The sequence below is a fragment of the Heptranchias perlo genome, chromosome 3, assembly GCF_035084215.1.
Source record: "Heptranchias perlo isolate sHepPer1 chromosome 3, sHepPer1.hap1, whole genome shotgun sequence".
Lineage (NCBI taxonomy): Eukaryota > Metazoa > Chordata > Chondrichthyes > Hexanchiformes > Hexanchidae > Heptranchias > Heptranchias perlo.
In genome coordinates, this window is record NC_090327.1 from 63,644,453 (window position 1) to 63,664,473 (window position 20,021).

At 42.7% G+C, this 20,021-nt stretch overlaps 1 protein-coding gene across 1 annotated transcript in view; it reads right to left on the bottom strand.

Moving 5' to 3' along the window:
- The window catches only part of st18 (ST18 C2H2C-type zinc finger transcription factor), a 202,032-nt gene that overhangs the window by 27,082 nt on the left and 154,929 nt on the right, over nt 1-20,021 (bottom strand). Inside the window, exons 8-11 of the mRNA XM_067975540.1 lie at nt 19,611-19,701; nt 6,849-6,950; nt 5,722-5,930; nt 3,755-3,957 (exon numbers count right to left, since the gene is read on the bottom strand). Of these exons, the coding sequence (XP_067831641.1) occupies nt 3,755-3,957; nt 5,722-5,930; nt 6,849-6,950; nt 19,611-19,701 (605 nt within the window). The remainder of the gene's footprint in view (nt 1-3,754; nt 3,958-5,721; nt 5,931-6,848; nt 6,951-19,610; nt 19,702-20,021) is intronic.

Genomic DNA, 20,021 nt, shown 5'->3' on the forward strand with positions numbered 1-20,021 from the left:
ACAACTCTCAGTCATCCTGCTGGGCTCAAGTGGCAATGCAATTTTGAGAAATTGGCTCCAATTTAATGGAAGCCCTTACTTAGACTAGGGGATCAGCTTGAGAAAATCTTGATGGCAGGTATCACAGCCTGTAGTGGTATCCCCACACAAAGGCATCCGCAAGTGGCAGCCAGGAACTGGAGGAGGAGAGACAGATGAGGAGTCCACCTTTTAAGGTGAGGGCCCATCCGTCTCTTCCATCCAGCCTCCTCCTAGGAGTGCAGAATTGGTTAGTAGGAACAGAAACAACCAACCAACCAATGCAGATGCTGAGGTGCTAGCAGCAGTTGCAGGGACATCTCAAAACTCAGGATGAAGAGAGCATTCACCACAGTCGAGTCAAGAGGCCCCCCACTTAGCGTGTCACCACACTTGCTCCTTCCACTGAAGGAAGCAGCAGGCAATTAGGAAGTAGACAACACACTCCCTATTCTATCAGTAAGGGCAAGTACAAGGGAAGCAAAAATTGGGGCAGAGGCACAGGTGGGGTTGAGAAATAAGCTGCTTGCATTTTCTTTGGACTGTTTGAGGATAATCTTTTTGGACTGAATGCCTTCCTGTCCTCTGGCTGCACAGATTCCCCTCTCGACAAAGGGGGGAGTCTGTGCAGCACACAGCATATGCCAATGATCTTCAATACTTCCTTGGGGATTTAGAGTAGAACCCCACCTGGTCTGTCCAGACATTGAAATGTATGTGCGCTCCACCAAATTCGAGTAGCAGAATGAGCCTCACTGTATTTTTGTTCTGTATCAATGTGAGGGTTCCAACCTGGTGTTGATAGCCAGAGCAGCAAGGGGTAGCCCTGGATCCCCAACAGCCATTCGTCGATTCTGTGCGCTCCCTCAAATAGTTGTGGCACCTAGACTTCTACAAGGTGAAAGTGTTATGGCTGCTGTTGGGTTATCTTGCAGTCACCTGCATTAATTTATTGTGGTAGTCCAAGACCATCTGGATCAAATTAAATCCTTTACAGTTCATACATGGATGGAGAGTTTGTTTGGCACCCTCATTGGCTATACGGTTGCCATCAATGAGCATTTTTGGGAACCCAGCCACCTGGGCCTCTTGAGTTGTTCCCTCCTTTCCATGGGGAAAGTAACAAACATGTTGCTTCTGGTAAACAAGGCTTCACTGATTTGTTTGATGCTGCAGCATACAAATGTCTGGACAATGATCGGACAAATATCACCAGTGATGGCTTCAAATGACATGTTAGCATAATGATTCAGTGTGGTGACACCTATGACTGCAACAGACAGGGCTCTCCTTGTAGTGAATGTTGCCTTCAGGTTATGCTCCTGTAGATGGCACAACTCAGTGACTGCCTCCCTGCTCAATCATAGATGGTGAAGCCAGATCTCTAGATCTTATCGTGGAAGTCCTGCATCACCTACAGCTGGGCACCAGATGTCTGAAGTTCAATCCCACCTGCCTTCCCTCCCTCCTTAGGAATTCCTCTTCCTCCTTCACATTCAGAAAAGCCATTCATATGTCTAGTGAGCATTATCCTTACAGCTGCAGGTGGCAACTGCGGTAGCAAGAATGGTACTGCTGAAGGTGCACTTGAAATGAAAGCTGAATTACAGAGAAACAGCAGCAAGAAGCAGAAAAAAGGTGCACCAGCTATAATGTACAAAGTTCTGTTTGGCAAATCAAAAACAGCAATCAAAATGCAAGTCTCACCAATATGGCAACCTAGCTTCATGTGGTGGAATTCCAGATCAAATTGCTTAGATATCCCCCAGCGCCTATTTTATATAGCAAATGATGAGTTACACTGCAGAGTAGCATGGGGCATTCATCATGAAACTGTTTTCCCCATTCATTTATGTCATTTTGTAGCATGTAATGAGACTTATGCACACATGTAATGTGGCTTCAAAAACGTCTCCCATGGAATCGGGAGATCAGTGCTGATTAAGCTGAGGCATACATTCCCAAATCTGCAGGTCTCGCCCACTCCTAGCACTACATCAGTGAATCATCCCTTTGATGAATTCTATACTGTGCTCTCACAGTGCACTATAACAATAAGCTTCTTACTTTCTACATCTTATTGATGTGTCATTTAAATAAAAACTATCTAAAATCTTTACTGATATTGCAAAACACAATTTTTTTTCCAGGAATCAGTTAAAGCAATAGTTTAAATGTATCCTCAAAATAGCAATAATTTATTTGATTATAAACAAGAAATAGCCTCCAGCAAGAGTTGATCATCAACCACAGCGACTGGATTACATCTGCATCTGAAGTGACAGATAGAGCCCGTAACATGTTACCAATTCATATTCTGTTCAGAACAAAAATGAATCACATCAATTTTTGTTGGCACAAAAAGAACCAAGACAGCTTAGCTTATGTCCTTATAACTTTTGTCGTAGAATGGCTTAAATTGGTGTGATCATTTTTAGAGACATTGAGTTACCTCTCCCAACCCCACGGCCCAATCAGTGTACTGTGTGAGACACTTAGGTGGTGAGATTGGTCTTCGTCGGTAGAGTAAAACACGTGACAGTGAATCAGCAGCCCGTTTTACACCACGCCCGATTTCCGTTGCTATTACTGTCAATAGAAAATAAAACTGGGGGGGGGGGGGTGGGAATGTGAAACGGGCTGCTGATTTGCTGTTGCACGTTTTCTGCTATCGCCGAAGATCAATTTCAACCCCAGGCCTCCAGAAAGCTCAGTGTTGAGCATTTAGCAAGTTACCGAGATTGAAAAAAAATTGAACGAGAGCTACATAAGACTTATATTTTGTGCAGCTCTGATATTTTTTCTCTATTGTAGTCCTAACTAAATGCAGCTGATGGGCTTCATTAAAGGAGCACTGCCCTCATGGAACAATTCTTAATAACTTTTTTTATGGGAGGGGGAGAAGAGTTGGAAAAGCTGTGCACATTTTTGTCACAATAATGTCATGCAAATGACACAATAATGCATTTTGATATGATTTGAACACATGTTTCGAACATCAGAAAACACAGAATGAGTAAAACCCATCAAACCCTGTCCTTTCCAATCATCCTTAAAGATAATGAAATAAAACTCATGAACCTGGAGATAAGTGTGGTGTTATTAGCAAACAAACACTTAAAATGTTCATATGACATGCCTCTGTTTGGTATTTTAATGGAGGTGCTAACCCATCTAAGATAAAAATGGCAGACAAGAGATATGTCATATAAATGTGTTAAGCATTCATCCTATACCACTACCAACAGGAATTTCCAGGTTCAAATATTGCATCCATCCCCACCTTTCCACTATTCAACCTCTCCTCAGCCCCAACAGAACATGAACCACCATGTCTCATGTCTATTTACCTCATTGCATATGGGATAGATTTCCTGTACATTCATAGCCAATGAACTAAAAACTTGGTCCATAGGTTTATTGAGAAATAAAAAAAAGTTTTACAAATGCATTTTCATTAATACGGTGCCACTTTAAACATTCCAGTCTGTTTTTTCATCTTAGTCCTTGGACTTGGTTTGCTTGCTGGTTAATTCATTGGGTACAAAGCCAATCATTTGCAATCCAACAGCTCAAATGAAGTTGATTAATATCAGTACCATTTGTATGAATGAAGCACTGGGTACTCTGAAGGTGATTGTGGTATCTAGATTTCCATTCCCTACCTCAGAAACCTTTTAGTTTTAAACTTTTCAGTGATAGTTTGAGTGCAACCCACTGTTTTGTACTATCTCACCTTAGTTGACAAATCTTGCGGCTTTGTGGAGAGGTTCTGTGGCATCTCTCTACAGCGTGTGGATAGGTTGAGGATAGCTGCAGCTGCTATGTGAGTGGCTTCAGTATCATGACTGTAACTGTAGACACTGGAATGGCATGGGCTTTGTACAGAGGCACTAGACAGTCGGCTGGAGGAAGTCACTGGACTTGAAAAGTGTTTGGCTGGCAACAGATGCAGGTGAAATGTACATTAAAGTTTGTGTAATAACTTTACTGCATTTATAGTTCAACCTATTTCCTATCCTTTAAATTATTTTTCTAGTTTAACTGACATAACAGGTACAAAGATATCAACAGAAACCAAATAGCTGTTAAACAGAAATTTAAGAGTAGCACACTATTTGATTTGTACTGCAAACATAAAATCTATCAGTAACTGAAAAAGTACTGCAGTGGGGTACTAATATTGAATCAAGCATTTGACACCAGTGTAGTAAAGATATGGGACTGTTCCTAAAGTCTTGATGATATCTCAATTTATATAATATTAAAGTACAACATACTATGAAAAGGAAAGGAAAATTAAATTGATCATTTAACCCTTCAAGTGTCATGGGTGAGTTATCAGATTGTTAGCAGCTATCATTGCTGCAAATGAGATAACTTGCCCTTTAATAGTGTCCACTGGTTGAAGTTTTAAAATGCATCAATAATTGACCTGGTCATATCTATGGATTTGATACAGTTGTATACTGGGTATGGTAACATAGTGTTTATGTTACTGAACTAGTAATCTAGAGACCTGGACTAATAATCCACAGGACGCAAGTTCAAATCCCACCATGGCAGTATGAGAATTTGAATTCAGTTTAATTAAAATTCCACATCCTGAGAATGAATTAAGAAAATATATAGTCTACAATTTGATACTGGTTTTTAGCCAATCAGAAACATATGTGAATTCCACCTCTAAAATGGACAGTGGAATCTAGAAGGCAGAAAAAAAACAGATGAATAAAAGTATTTTAAATTTCAAAAAATATGTAATAATAGGCTACATTAATTAGAAGTCAAGCAAAAGTAAAATTAGGATAGTAAAAATAGAAGAAAGAAAATGGGGAGAAAAGAAAGGGTAAACAGAAGTAAAACATCTACATTTTAAAATTTTTATTTAAAAGGCACTTTTATCTGATACAGAGTTAATATGACAGTAATTAAGCTAATCATAACATATCAGTAGCTTCACTGCTGTAATAGTTTTGTTTAAGCACCTCTCTGTGCAAGCTGATATGTTAAAAAGTAGTTAACTGAGGGAGGCTGCAACTTCTCTGGACCTGCTGGCAGCCTAAATGTTAACAAGGATACACAAATTAATAGTCCAGTTCAAAGCTACAGTTTTAGTGTTAAGTTATACCTGGAAAGAAGTTAAAGGTCCAAATATTCCTCAGGTTACAACCCCAATTTAACCTCCAGCACTGACCCCATCGGATTTTGTGGGGTCAGTGAGAGAGCACCTCATTAGCATGAGCCAGGTGGCCACCCCCATATCGCCCCTGAACCCGACAAGGCAATAGTCCTATTGGCACCTGAGCAATGGCATGGGCTTTGTACAGAGGCACTAGACTTGTACAGAGTTGTAAGACTCTTCGGGTGACCAGGATACTTGCCTGGCCTGGACCCCACTGGTGGGAGGATTAGGGAGTTCTGGCCCCTGGCTCCACCTCCGGGCCTTCACTTGCCTTTTAAGGGGAGGCGGAGGGGAAGGGGTGGGGGGAGGTGGAAGATCTGCCCTTACAAGGCACTGAGGAATCTCCAAGTAACAGTATTAACAGGCCTCTGTGGTTTTCCTGGGATTTCTGCCCATATCCTGATGGAGTTACAGAGACCAAGGGAAATAATTTCAGCTTTACTATACATCTGTGATTTATGTTTTCTAATGTTTCAATATTATCTTCTACTGTATTCATTTTGTTCTTCAATACTTACATTCACAAAATTGAACAGTTTCCCATTCTTGAAGTTTTGATGTTACTGTGTGCTTTCCAAATACTTGTGCATCAAAGCTGGCATAATCAAAGGGAGCCTTCGTATATTTGTCCAGTTCTTTTGGTAGGTTGGTATGGGATGTGCTGATTGGCTGTGTGGATCCATAGCTGAATTGAGCAATCTCCATTTGTTTCACCAGACACATTGGCCTACAGGAAGGACAGAAAGCTATGAACTACATTGTCTGTTTATTCTTTTATTACCTTATTTCCTCCCCCAAGTTCCCCTGCTATACAAATAGCACATTCTTCAGAAAAGCATTCCAGCCCTTCTCAGCTCCTGTCAATGTCACTCCTTGATTGCCCCACCAGGTGGCACACTTAAGCAATGAGAATGATACCCTTTCAATCCCTGTTTTCCCTCTGTCACTGCTTCCCACAGACTGGGAATAATCATTAGGAAAAGCCTAAATGCGAATATTGGTCAAGGCTGGAATTCTTAATCACACCTCTCAGTATGAAATCCAGAGGCTAGTGAGGCATAAGTGATGTCAGCACATCACCCACCTCATTTTCCTGGGTCTCCACATGGAGGAAGTCCAAATGCATAGGTTCCCATTGCAAGTGGGCCTTCCAGATTGGACCCAGCCTCCTCAGATTAGATGATCTGAGAAGGGGCTTGATGTGCCGATTGTGGAATTGGCCAAAAATGTATGTAATTACACATTCAGATGATATTGATAAATCGTTCAAGTTTCTCTTCAGCATTTCCAACATTATCTGCATCATGTTGTGTTACTGTCTTGTACTACAGTTCTAGCTGTGTGTTATCCTAAACATAACACACATAAGACTTCTGTATTAAACAGTTAAAAATTTTTTTAAAATACTATTATTTTGAGACACATAACCTATATTTAGTTTTTTTGCATCCACTATGTTTGACTTCAATAAGGTAAATCAGGCAGGTTCTACACTGGGCTGGCAATCCGCTCCATCCGAGTATTGCCCAGGCGGTGAAGGTGAACATGACGCCCAATGTCTGTATTACTGGCAACGTACCATAACCTCTGTCAGAATTGTTTACACTGAGAAAATGGAAGAAGGGAACATACAGTGAGAATATACCTGAGCATTTGGTCTGAGCTTTGTCCAACCCTTGTGATATCATTCTGTTTGTCCTGGGATTTAGCCAGCTTCTCTGCTGCAGCAATTGGGCAACCAGAAAGACTATTAAACAAAGAAAATCAATAAATATAAGTTAATTGGGGAGTTACATTAGTTAAGGAGGTATATACAATTTTTACGATATTTCAATTTAGTATCAAACAACTTTCCTGAATAACATGGGCTAATTATGATTTATAGGAACATAGGAACATTAGGAACAGTTGGCCATTCAGCTCCTCAAGCCTGCCCCACCATTCAATTAGATCATGGCTGATCTGTACCTCGACTCCATTTACCCGCCTTTGCTCCATTTCCCTTGATACCCTTACCTAACAAAAATCTATCGCAGTTTTGAAAGCTCCAGTTGACCTAGCATCCACAGCCTTTTGAGTTACAGATTTCTACTACCCTTTGTGTAAAAAAGTGCTTCATGATTTCACTCCTGAATGGCCTAGCTGTAATTTTAGGATTATGTCCCCTTGTTCTTGATTCTCCTACCAGAGGAAATAGTTTCTCTGTATCTACCCAATCAAATCCTTTTACCATTTTAAACACTTCAATCAGATCACCCTTCGATCTTCTGTACTCAAGGGAATACAAGCCAAGTTTATGCAACCTGTCCTCATAATTTAATCCTCTAAGCCCCGTTAAGATTCTGGTGAATCTGCGCTGCACCCACTTCCAAAGCCAATTTATCCTTCCTGAGGTGCAGTGTCCAAAACTGAATGCAGAACTCCAGATGGGGTCTGAACAAGGCTCTATCCAGCTGAAGCATAACTTCCTCCCCTTTGTATCCAGTACTCAAGATAAAGGCCAACATTCCATTAGCCTTTCTGATTGATTTTTGCAGCTATCTATTGGCTTTTAATGATTTGTGTACTTGGACTCCCAAATCTCTTTGCACCTCCACAGTTTTTAGTCTCTCGCCATTAAGAAAATATTCCGATTTATCTTTCTTGGGTCCAAAGTGGATGACCTCACACTTGCCTACATTGAACTCTGTTTGCCATAGTTTTGCCCACTCACTTAATCTGTCTATGTACCTTTGTAACCTCCTACTCCCTTCTGCACAACTTTCTATGCCTCCTAACTTAATGTCATCTGCAAACTTGGATATACATCTCTGTTCCATCATCCAAATTATTACTATGTATGATGAAAAGCTGAGGCCCCAGTACAGACCCTTGGGGAACACCACATCACATCCTGCCAATCAGAGAACATTCCCTTTATCCTTACTTCCTGTCTCCTACCTCCCAACCAATTACAAACCCATGTCACAAAGTTACCTCCAATTCTGTGCGTTCTCATTTTTGCTAATATTATCTTGTGTGGAACGTTATCAAATGGATTCTGTTCATATAGAAAATATCCATAGACCGTTCACAATCCATGCTATTGACTGCCTCAAAAAAATCTAACTTATTAGTCAGACTTGACCTACTTGTCACACTTGTCACTCTGTCTCTGATGATAGATTCCTGTAACTTCCCCATAACTGATGTTAAACTCACAGGTCTGCTTTCTCTCTCACACCCTTTTAAATAATGGAGTGACTTTTCCAGTCCAAAGGCAGAATTCCTGAATCTAGAGAAAATACACATCTGCAATTTCCTCACCTATTCCTTGTAATACTCTGGGGTGGAAACCATCAGGTCCTGGAGATTTGTCTCTCTTATCTTGCATTATTTTCTTGATTGTCATTTTTTACTTATGTTAAATCCACAAAGTTCCTCCCCTTGACTTATTTTTAGGTTCTTTTACACCACTGCTAATTTGACCTCTTTTGGATTTCGGATACAAAATTTTTATTTAACAATTCTGACGTTTCCTTGTTGTCCATTATAGTTTAGCCTGCATCTGTCCTTAATGGGCTTACATTCCATTTTACCACTATCTTTCTCTTAATATATATCTAAAGCTACAGAATGAACTACTCAGATATACCTAAGGTGAAAAAAATCCAAGCTGATGCTATATATAGATGCTATATAGTCAGGTAGCATAGCAAGGAAGACAAATTGCTTTATGAAGAAATAGGAAGGGTAATGTCTAAGAAGATAATATACAGGAAATGGAAGCTGTAGCATCCTGAGGAACAGCGGCCACTGATTGATGAAGTTTAAGATGATCTGGAAGTCAGAAATAGCTGAGACCAAAGGTATAATTTTAACATGGCGGTGGGAACTTGGGGGGGTGAATAATCGCGTGGGAAACCCGGAAAAATTATGCATGGGTTTGGTTTGAGCAATTGTGACTCATTTGAAGGCCCGTAATGTAACTGTTGGGTTTCGTGTTTCCAAACTCTGCAGCGGGCATACATAGAAAATAGGAGCAGGAGTAGGCCATTTGACCCTTCGAGACTGCTCCGCCATTCAATATGATCATGGCTGATCCTTTATCTCAATACTATATTCCCGCTCTCTCCCCATACCCTTTGATGTCTTTTGTGTCTAGAAATCTATCTAGCTCCTTCTTAAATATATTCAGTGACTTGGCCTCCACAACTTTCTGTGGTAGAGAATTCCACAGGTTCACCACCCTCTGAGTGAAGAAATTTCTCCTCATCTCAGTCCTAAATGTCCTATTCCGTATCCTGAGTCTGTGATCCCCTCATTCTAGACCCCCCCCCCACCCAGGGGAATCATCCACCCTGCATCCAATCTGTCTAGTCCTGTCAGAATTTTATATGTTTCAATGAGATCCCCTCTCATTCTTCTAAACTCAAGTGAATACAGGCCGAGTCGACCCAATCTCTCCTCATACGACAGTCCTGCCATCCCAGGAATCAGTCTGGTGAACCTTCGCTGCACTCCCTCTATGGCAAGTATCTCCTTTCTTAGGTAAGGAGGCCAAAACTGCATGCAATATTCCAGGTGTGGTCTCACCAAGGCCCTGTATAACTGCAGTAAGACATCCTTGCTCCTATACTCAAATCCTCTTGCAATGAAGGCCAACATACCATTTGCCTTCCTAACTGCTTGCTGCACCTGCATGTTTGCTTTCAGTGACTGGTGTACAAGGACACCCAGGTCCCTTTGTAGATCAACATTTCCCAATCTATCACCATTTAAATAATACTCTGCCTTTCTGTTTTTCCTTCCGAAGTGGATAATTTCACATTTATCCACATTATACTGCATCTGCCATGTATTTGCCCACTCACTCAACTTGTCTAAATCGCCATGAAGCCTCTTTGCATCCTCCTCACAACTCACAATCCCACCTAGTTTTGTGTCATCAGCAAACTTGGAAATATTACATTTGATTCCCTCATCCAAATCATTGATATATATTGTGAATAACTGGGGCCCAAACACTGATCCCAGCGGTACCCCACTGGTCACTGCCTGCCACCCCGAAAAAACCCCATTTATTCCTACTCTCTGTCTCATGCACCAGCGCAGATACTGGCACTTCGGTGGATCCTGTTAGGCAGATGGTTGGGTTGTCACCTGGTGATTCACCACTCTCAAGTGAACATGAGCAGACACTGATGGTAGGGGCAGCTGTGGAGAGTCTGCATCGGGAGGCACACTCCTCTCCGAACTATGCTCAGCTGGACACACATGCTGAACGTGGGGACCATCGTTAAGAATGAGAAAGATCGAGTTACAGCTGCACCTTTGCAAGGTACTGGAAAACGTGCCACGCACACTCTCCATGATAGCGGAGAGGATGGAGGAGTGCACCTCCAGTATTAGTGGAATGGTGACACAGGTAAGTGTGGGAATGTCTGCAATGGAGAGAATGACAGCCTCCATTGAGCTTCAAGCACGGCTCAGAAATGAGTCCATTCAGGCCATGACAACGGCCATGCGGACTCAGGATGCCAACTTTTCTGCCGTCTTAAACAGGCAGGCAGATACTTTTGCCGTGGTCTTAGAACCTGTCACAGATGTGCTCCAAGCTGTAGTCCAGCAGAGTGGTAGGAGTGATGTGACCCTGGCTCAGGACAGGGATGATGGCAAAAGGGGGCATGGAAGTGGTGACTCCACTCAAAGCGCTCCCACGTCTTACCCGTTGCCTCCCCCTCAAACAGTACCCACAATGCTGCCTCCTCTCCCGATGGCCGAGTCTACCCCTGCACAGGTGCAGGTGGAGCTGTCTTTGGCGGGGCCCTCACGGGCTCCAAAACCCAGAGGGCGTAGGCCGAGAGTATCTCAGCTGTCAGGGTCGGGACCTGAGCAATCTGCCACTACCTCTGCTGAAGCCACAGGGGATGCACCACGTGGAAGCGGTAGGAGGAAGAAGGCTAAGGTTTTGTGATCACCAGGGGTATGTACAAGGGTATCTGATGCAATGTTATGTTTTTCATTTATATTTGTTTCTTCTTAGATGCACATTAAATGTTATAATTGTCACCACCACTACCACCATCCATTATTGAGCCCCTTTAGTGAAAGCGCCCTTGCATGTGCTTCATCATGAACACCAAGACTTGATGCCACCCATTGGACACATGTCCAATGGGTGTACGTGTGGTTGAAGGAGTGTTTTGTGCAAACGGAGTGGTGTTGGTGGTGGTGTTGGTTGTTCCAGGTGGTCTGAGTAGTTCACTATCTTCATTTTGCAGATCTGCTTATGAGAATTTGTCAGATATGAGTGACTCCCTGGCATCACGAGCAGCCAGGTGTGCTGCTGCTCTGGCGATGGGTTCCCCATCTTCGTCCTCCTCCTCCTCCTTATCGTCTTCTTCAATGCTGCGGGCAGATGCGGATGCTTCATGAGCGCATTGGAGCCCTCTCTGTTGAGCGATGTTGTGTAGGACGCAACGCAGAACTATTATTCTACACACCTGATGAGTACTGAAGGGCTCCCTCAGATTGATCCAGGCACCTGAAGTGCATCATCAGCATTCCTGGTGATGATATGACTGTCGTTGTACCGGTGCTGTGCCTCACTGGTGGGGTTTCTCACAGATATCATGAGCCAGGTCTGCAGAGGGTATCCCTTGCCTCCAACCCCTTAAGTCTGTCTTGTGCATGGAAGAGGGCTGGAACATTGGACTTGCAGAAAATGAAGGAATTATGGCAGCTGCCAGGGAATTTGGCACACACCTGCAGAAACCTCTTCCGGTAGTCACAAACCAGCTGCGAGTTGATAGAATGATATCCCTTTTGGTTGATGAACATTCCTGGCTCATGTGGAGATACTCGGATTGCTACGTGTGTGCAATCAATTGCGCCCTACACCCTTCGGAAGCCAGCCAGAGAGTTGAAACCCACTGCCCTCTCAGTCTGGCTGATATCACCAATGAGAAAGTTGACATAGTCGGATGCCCTGGTAAACAAGCCATCTGTATACACTTATATGCAGACGACTGAGAGATCCTGGTGATGTCACCGGTGACGCCCTGGAAGGATCCGGAGGTGAAGATATTGAGCACAGTGGTTACTTTGAGTGCAACGGGTAATGTGTGGCCTCCAGACCCAGCCAGGAGCAGCTCAAGATGAAGGAGCCTGCAGATGTCAGCAGGACGATATAGATGGGTTGGTCAGATGGGCGGAACAGTGGCAAATGGAATTTAACCCGGAAAAGTGCGAGGTGATGCACTTTGGAGGGACTAACAAGGCAAGGGAATACACAATGAATGGGAGGACCCTAGGCAAGACAGAGGGTCAGAGGGATCTTGGTGTGCAAGTTCACAGATCCCTGAAGGCGGTGGAACAGGTAGATAAGGTGGTAAAGAAGGCATATGGGATACTTGCCTTTATTAGCCGAGGCATAGAATATAAGAGCAAGGAGGTTATGATGGAGCTGTATAAAACACTGGTTAGGCCACAGCTGGAGTACTGTGTGCAGTTCTGGTCGCCACACTACAGGAAGGATGTGATCGCTTTGGAGAGGGTGCAGAGGAGATTCACCAGGATGTTACCAGGGCTGGAGCGCTTCAGCTATGATGAGAGACTGGGAAGATTGGGTTTGTTTTCCTTGGAGCAGAGGAGGCTGAGGGGGGACATGATTGAGGTGTACAAAATTATGAGGGGCACAGATAGGATTGATACTAAGGAGCTTTTTCCCTTCGTTGAGGGTTGTATAACAAGGGGGCATAGATTCAAGGTAAAAGGCGGGAGGTTTAGAGGGGATTTGAGAAAGAACTTTTTCACCCAGAGGGTGGTTGGAGTCTGGAACTCACTGCCTGAAAGGGTTGTGGAGGCAGGAACCCTCACAACATTCAAGAAGCATTTGGATGAGCACTTGAAATGCCATAGCATACAAGGCTACGGACCAAATGCTGGAATATGGGATTAGAGTAGACAGGGCTGATGGCCGGCGCGGACACGATGGGCCGAAGGGCCTCTATCCGTGCTGTATGACTCTATGACTCTATAACTCTATGACCACCTGGTGACTCAATCTGAGCCTGCGTTAGACACTGCTCCTTAGAGAGTACCAGGAAGCTCAGCCTCTGCCTATAGACCCTCTCATGTGGGTAGCGCCTCCTGCGACCTCGGCCCCTCCGTTGGTCCCATTTCTGCTCTTCTGCAGGTCCTTGTGGCGCACCTCAGTCTTGTGGACGTGCAACTCCCAGAACTGCACGTCGTGCCTGCCGTGGATGGTGATGTGCCTCTTCCTCCTCAAACGTACTGTAGAATGAATCACAGGTACCTCCATCCTGATGTTGTCCGTTTGAGGGGGTCCAAAATGTAGGTAAATATGTCTGAACACAAGAATTCTGAGTGTGATCAAAGAAATCTCAGTCTAAACAAAAAGAACTCCCAGCCAAAGGTTTGTCTGAGAGAACTGATTGTCCTGCTGCAAAAGCTCACCTTTTCTTCACATGTGTCAATCACCGTTTTAAAGGTCCAAATGAGGGCCGGCTGTAACTCACCTCCATTATCCATGGCATGTTTCAGGGGCCGCGGGATACACGTTCAAGAGAAGTTAAAATAGTTTGTGTAACTCAATACACAAAAAGTTAATAGGATTAAGACTTTGAAGACCTAAATTGGCCCTTTTAACATCGGCCCATCCGCTTTAGGTGCTGGCGGGACTTCCAAGTGTCAGAAGCGCGCGCATCCAGAAATGTCTGGGTCAAACCCGGAAGTGGATGTGTTGGAGCCGGGATACAGTCCTGCTCCGAAGTAAAGAGTATTTCTACTGCCCACCTGCCCCCAACCTACCCGCTTCTGGGGGTTAAAATTTACTCCCAGGAGTCAGGTATAAAACTTTAAAAGGGTTAAGTTCAATAAAATAAGGGGACAACTGAAGCAAATAAATAGGCAAAGGATGTTCAACAAGATTTCAGTAGAGGACAAGTGAACATCTTTAAAGTTAGAATGCTAAACATGCAGGATAAATACATACTGAAAACCATCAAGCTGAGACTGAACAAATGTGACCCAAAATGGATTAACAAACAAATTAGAAGTGATATAAAGAGGAAAAATGACCTATATAAATCTTGCAGAAAGAAAATGGAAAAGGTTCACTGGGATAAATATAAGAAAATGCCTAAATTGACCTTTTTGTCTACCTGTATTTTAGGAACAGTCTATACCCCTGAATATTATATTCCCTTCCATCCTCACTGTTCAGCAATGTTTCTGATATTCCCACCTCATCATAGTTCTCTACTGTCACAACAGGTGCTAGTTCTGGCATCTTATTCTTAATGCTTCTATCATTCATATATATAGGCCTCATTATAGATTTACCTTCTTTCAAGCCTCCCAGTGTTTGCCTATTCCTGGTCTCTGGTTCATGTGTGTCTCTCTGGGTATCTGTGGTCATACCCACCTGTTGACTACCTTCTTCCCTATGATCTATCTCATCTGGGATCCCAATTCCTTCCTCCTACCTCCCCACCTATCTAATTTAGGAACATAGGAATTTAAGTGATTCTCAATTGCTACCTTAACTTTCACATGTCTCTTTGTTCCCATTTGGTTTAAGTGTAGCCATTTCTCCTATAACAGTCCTTTGTGTTCTGAAAATTTCCCATTATTTATGAAGAAAGTGTAGTTACTTTCACACTATGTTGCCAGCCATTCAATAATATCCTCAATTTTCACTGACCCATGGTTACTCATTTACTGAGTCTAATAATATCCATTTGCCCTTAAATAGCTGCTCATTTATGCCTATTCTTGTAAGTTCCTACACCTTCCTCTCTAAAGCCATAGCCTTTTCTTTAAGCTTGTTGATCAATGGGCAGCTTTTGCATCTTTTAGTCCATCTATTATACCTAGCTTTTTCCTTTGTAAACATGCCACAGCAAACATACCTAATGGCTTCCATCTTAATTTCACTTATCTCTTTTGTTCCCCGTTAAATCTTACTTTGCTCATTCATCCCCTTTTTGCTTTGAGTTACGTGTGTACCCCTTATTTCCTTGTCTCTTTCATTTATCTCCATTTCAATTGATGTTCAGCACGATTCCAGGACTATTAAACAAAAATTTGTCAGCTTTGTTTGTTTTATTTATATTCCTCCCCCACTTTAAATTATTTTCTGCCACCTTGTTACATTTCTATTTGGCAACCATCAACCTCTGCCAATTCTGCTTCTGAACAAGCAGCTAGGAACTGTGCTGGTTTGATTCATGATCCAATTTTCCCTTGTACTTATTTGCTCCCTTTGGTTTCAGCTAAACTGGTTGAGTCCATCATTGTGTGAGAAACCACATGAGAGAACTCAGTCCATGCCATTCCTCAGTGTTGCGTGCAAGTGCGACACCATTCAGTGCCACTCTATTTTGACATGCTAGATGCTTCATTCACTTATATCAATTCAGTGGATCCTCTATATACAACTCAACATACAATAAGTGAAGGAGTATCTAGATGGGCCTAAAGGCCTCCCTCATTTGTACTTTTCTTTTAATATTTATGAAAATTACATACCATAAGGAAATTAATGCAGAATGTAAGTCTACGGCCCCACCCCCAGTTCTGTTCTATAAAAACATATGTCTGGAATTTGAATGTGGTTTCTCCAGTCAGGGATCCACAGAACCCATAGAGAAATAGTGTAAACGGCCTTTCACACCGTTTCTCCAGGGTTTCCGGCAAGTTACACAGGAGATCGGGAGAACCCCTTGGAAACTCAGGGCCATATAGTGGCATCTGCTTAAAGTGAGCAAATGGCAGTTGACGTTAGCTCAATTGTTAATTTTAAATCTGAGATTGATAGATTTTTGTTAACCAAAGGTATTAAGGGATATGGGGCTAAGGCGGGTATATGGAGTTAGGTCACAGATCAGCCATGATCTCATTGAATGGTGGAACAGGCTCGAGGAGCTAAATGGCCTACACCTGTTCCTATGTTCCTAATTTGAGCACTATAAGAGGATGATCACTAGATCAGTAGGAAATCTACTGGCAAGATCAGCTGTGCCGCACAGGCTCTCTGTCAGATATTGTGGTGGTTGAGAGCGTCTGCCAAGCAGCTGCCCGACCCACCAAAGATACAAGATGGACATTGCAGAAGACAATTTTAAAGACATTCTCTTTATTTGGTTTTTTGCCTCTCTCAAGAGATCACATAGGGCTTTTGAGTGGGTGGGGAGTGTATATATTGTGATGCACAAGGCATTGCAGTTGTGTGGGACAGTGGGTCTTTTCTTGTCCGTCATTGTTAGTATGTTCATATATATGAATGTATAAATATTTGATTTTAAGATTTGTTGTGATTTAAATCATTATGGACTCCCTAAGGCTGATCCCAAGTGCAAATTGCATTGCTATAAGTGAGGACATGCTGTTTTTGGCACTCACGTCTGTAGCCTGGGCACTCGTGGTTAACATAAATCAAGAAATCTTAAAGTCAAATAGTTTATATAGTCCTTTAAAATGACTTAGTGGGTCAGGCATGTGGAATTAGACTGGTGCCTACCAGCTGACAAGCCAACTATGCAGTGGAGCTAATGTTATACCCATCATCATGCTTCATTTTCTATGAACAAAACTAGTCAAAAATCCACGTAAGTACAGTTTCTGTTGCCTGGCATGGAGTACACACCCTTCTTGATTGTGCTAACCATACTGATGTTGTAGACATCCAATTTGAATGTTGTATATCATGATTACTCATCACCAACTGTTTAATCCATGTTCTCATGTAAGGGATCTTACCAATGGCACTTGCCCACTGTGAGGCTGTCTCCCTCTCCAGGGTTCTGAACAACACATGGAGCCCTCTCACAATTTGCTCTTTTTTTATCACAAATTTTTCTCACAGCCTGGCCCTGGACTCCGCATATTGGCGAAGGGAACCCCTTCTGTTGCACATCTAAAAGCCCAAAGCTTTAAAGGAGAATTTTTTGGACATAAATCTAATAAGACATAAGCTTAACCTGCATCAGAACTTTGCTGTCAATGAAGAAAACGGAAACCTGCCTGCACAATGGTTTTTACTTGTCAAGTTGATCAGCAGAGTTGCAAGACCACAAAAGCAGGATTCACGGGTGAATAGCCAGCTGCACTAAATCAGTTACTTAGTTAATGAAATGCAAAGGAGGTGTGAAAATATTTCTGGTGTCTGAACAATGGATAGAGCAGTGCTAAACTGATCAGTACAACCAACTTGCATTGATCAGTACAAAGGAACCAAAATAGTCACGTTGGGGTATATTTCCATGGGAGTTCTCCCACTTATCTGCCATAACTTTGGCAGAAGAGCCAAAGAGAAACAGCATAAACTGCATTTTCCCAGGGTTCTGCAGCTTTTCTGCCAAGGTTACAGTGGACAAACAGGAGAAACTCAGTGGAAATTCATCCCCATTGGCCTGAACTATCCTTCTAGGTGGGAATGCTGTGGAAATAGCAGGGAAAATTGGGTGGAAAGGCTTATCCATGCCTTCCCATCCCAACGTTAATTTCCCTCCTCTAGTCCCTGATGGGACCACCTCTGCTTACCCCTTCCCCACAGGTCACACGCAAATGCTGGCAGCAGGTGAGGCCCAGGTTCCTGGCCCATTTCCCTCTTCTCCACCCTTCTTATCTCCGTTGGTAGGTACCTCACCGGGAGCCTGCTATGAATAAGTAATGACCCCTGACCCAGGAAACTAGGATGGAATTATGCAGGGTCCGAGCAGTGGGAGGAAGTGCCACCACAATCCTGTAGGGCAGATTAAAGATTATCCAGCCCATTGAATAAGGAAATTACATCATTATATCTTGATCATCATTATTAATTAATTTGGTGTGCATTGCTTTAACACCTACCTGAATCTCAAGAACCAATAACATTTAATTTTCTGATCAAAGCTCATTTGCATAATTATTTATAACTCCAGGTGCAACGTCTTGTGGCTGTAAACATGAATTTGCTGGTGGGGAGCCAAATTTAAAGGGAAAGGGACTGACACAAGAAGGGGGATAAAAATCAGCAAGTTCTGGGAAAGCAAAGAAAATAATTTGTAAATACAGTGGTTTACGAAAAATAGCTTTGAAAGCTGGACTTTGGAGATGTTTTAATTTTTATTCACCAAAAGCTGCCTTTTCTAAGGTTGAAGGGGCAGGGAATTAAGGTGTGGCAGGCCAAGATGAAAGAAAAAGGTGCCCTAGGTGCAGATATGAGTTGTCACAGGCTAGCACAGCATCTGGGTCTCCTTTTTGGCTGCTGCATGAGATGCTTGCAAGGTGGGGTGCCCTCTGCACCATTCATTAGCACCATCCCACAATCCCACACGATAGCACTGCATCGTACCTGCAAGAAGGTGTAACCAAGTTTCAGGCCACAGCTGACCGCTACTAATCCTGTACATGTACTATGCTGCATGGGAGTCGCATTTGCTGGGAATTTCCTCGAGGATTCTTCCAATCGGCCGACGTAACTTCGGTTGAAAAATTGGTGGAAACCCAGTTTATGTATCGTATCTGCCATTTTCGGCCACCTTCAGCTGAAGTTACGGTGGTCAATTGGGAGAAACCCCAAGAAAATTCCCAGCGATGGTCTTTACTGCATCTGCCTCTCTGCTGACCCAGACCCTGAGAAGGCAGGTTCCCATGGTCATTGCCAAGTAGGTTTTCCGGGGCCTGCAGAAATATTTGGTAGCATCTTGGCAGGTGTGGCCAAACAGACAATTCCTGCCCCTGATCACTCTGGCGTGTCTTCTTTCATGAAATTATGGCGGCCGATCAGGAGAACCCTCAAAGAAATTATTGCCGAATGTAGCTACCCTGTAGCATCTCATTTGGGACGCAAGTAATTCCTCTCATGTCACTAGAATGACTGAGAAGAGATGGAGATCCAAAATGGTGGGTCACTATGAGGCATCCAACTCAAAGTTATTTATCGGAAGGTATTTTTTTAAGACAATGCTTGAAGGGAGTACTCTGAAGAGAAAGTATTCCCTCTATACTTTTCTACAATGTAACCATTTTCCCATTTTTTCACTTAGTGGTAAATCAGATGCATTATAAATCTCCTCTTATATTGCCCTGACAACAAGCTAAAGGTCCAACCTCACAAAAAGCACACTGATTGTACTGCTGTGATTTTTTTCCTTTTATCAATTATCTTCATGGCCATTTCTGAAAAGTTGGTATCAGCTGAACTAATATATAGCACAATTTTGTGTCATTAACTGAATTTTAACTGCCTAAACCCACTTAAAGCTCTTAGCCAAAAAAGATACAGCTTTTAATCCTACCTCTCTCAGGTGGATTGAACTCTGGAATGAAAGAAGTGGTCTAACCCATTAATTTAGCCATTCTCCTGATTGACTGACATTATCACTATAAAGTACATACACTAAGTAATACAACTTACCTTCGGTGTGAATTGCGGTTGCTATTCACATGCCCTCTTCCTGTGCAGCCTGGGGTTGGACACCTGAGCACATTCTCATGCATGGCAAGGACTGCAGGGAGGAAAAGATGCAACAAAACAACTCTGTGTCAGGGATGATGCTAATTGATTTCACAGTTTTTTTCCCTCAGTATATATCTATCTATCTATCTATCTATCTATGCACATATATAATATACAAATACGTACACCACTAATAATATATGTAAATAAGAAATTTACATAGAATATATTGCGTATAAGAAAATCTGCTTAATGTAGGAAGGCAAAGGTTCAAATGGAGCCATAGAATTCTGTTGTACTATAGTAATTCCATGTAAAAAAAATTATTCAATTTGCTCCTTCATGTCCTGAAAGTCCTGCCTTCTGCTG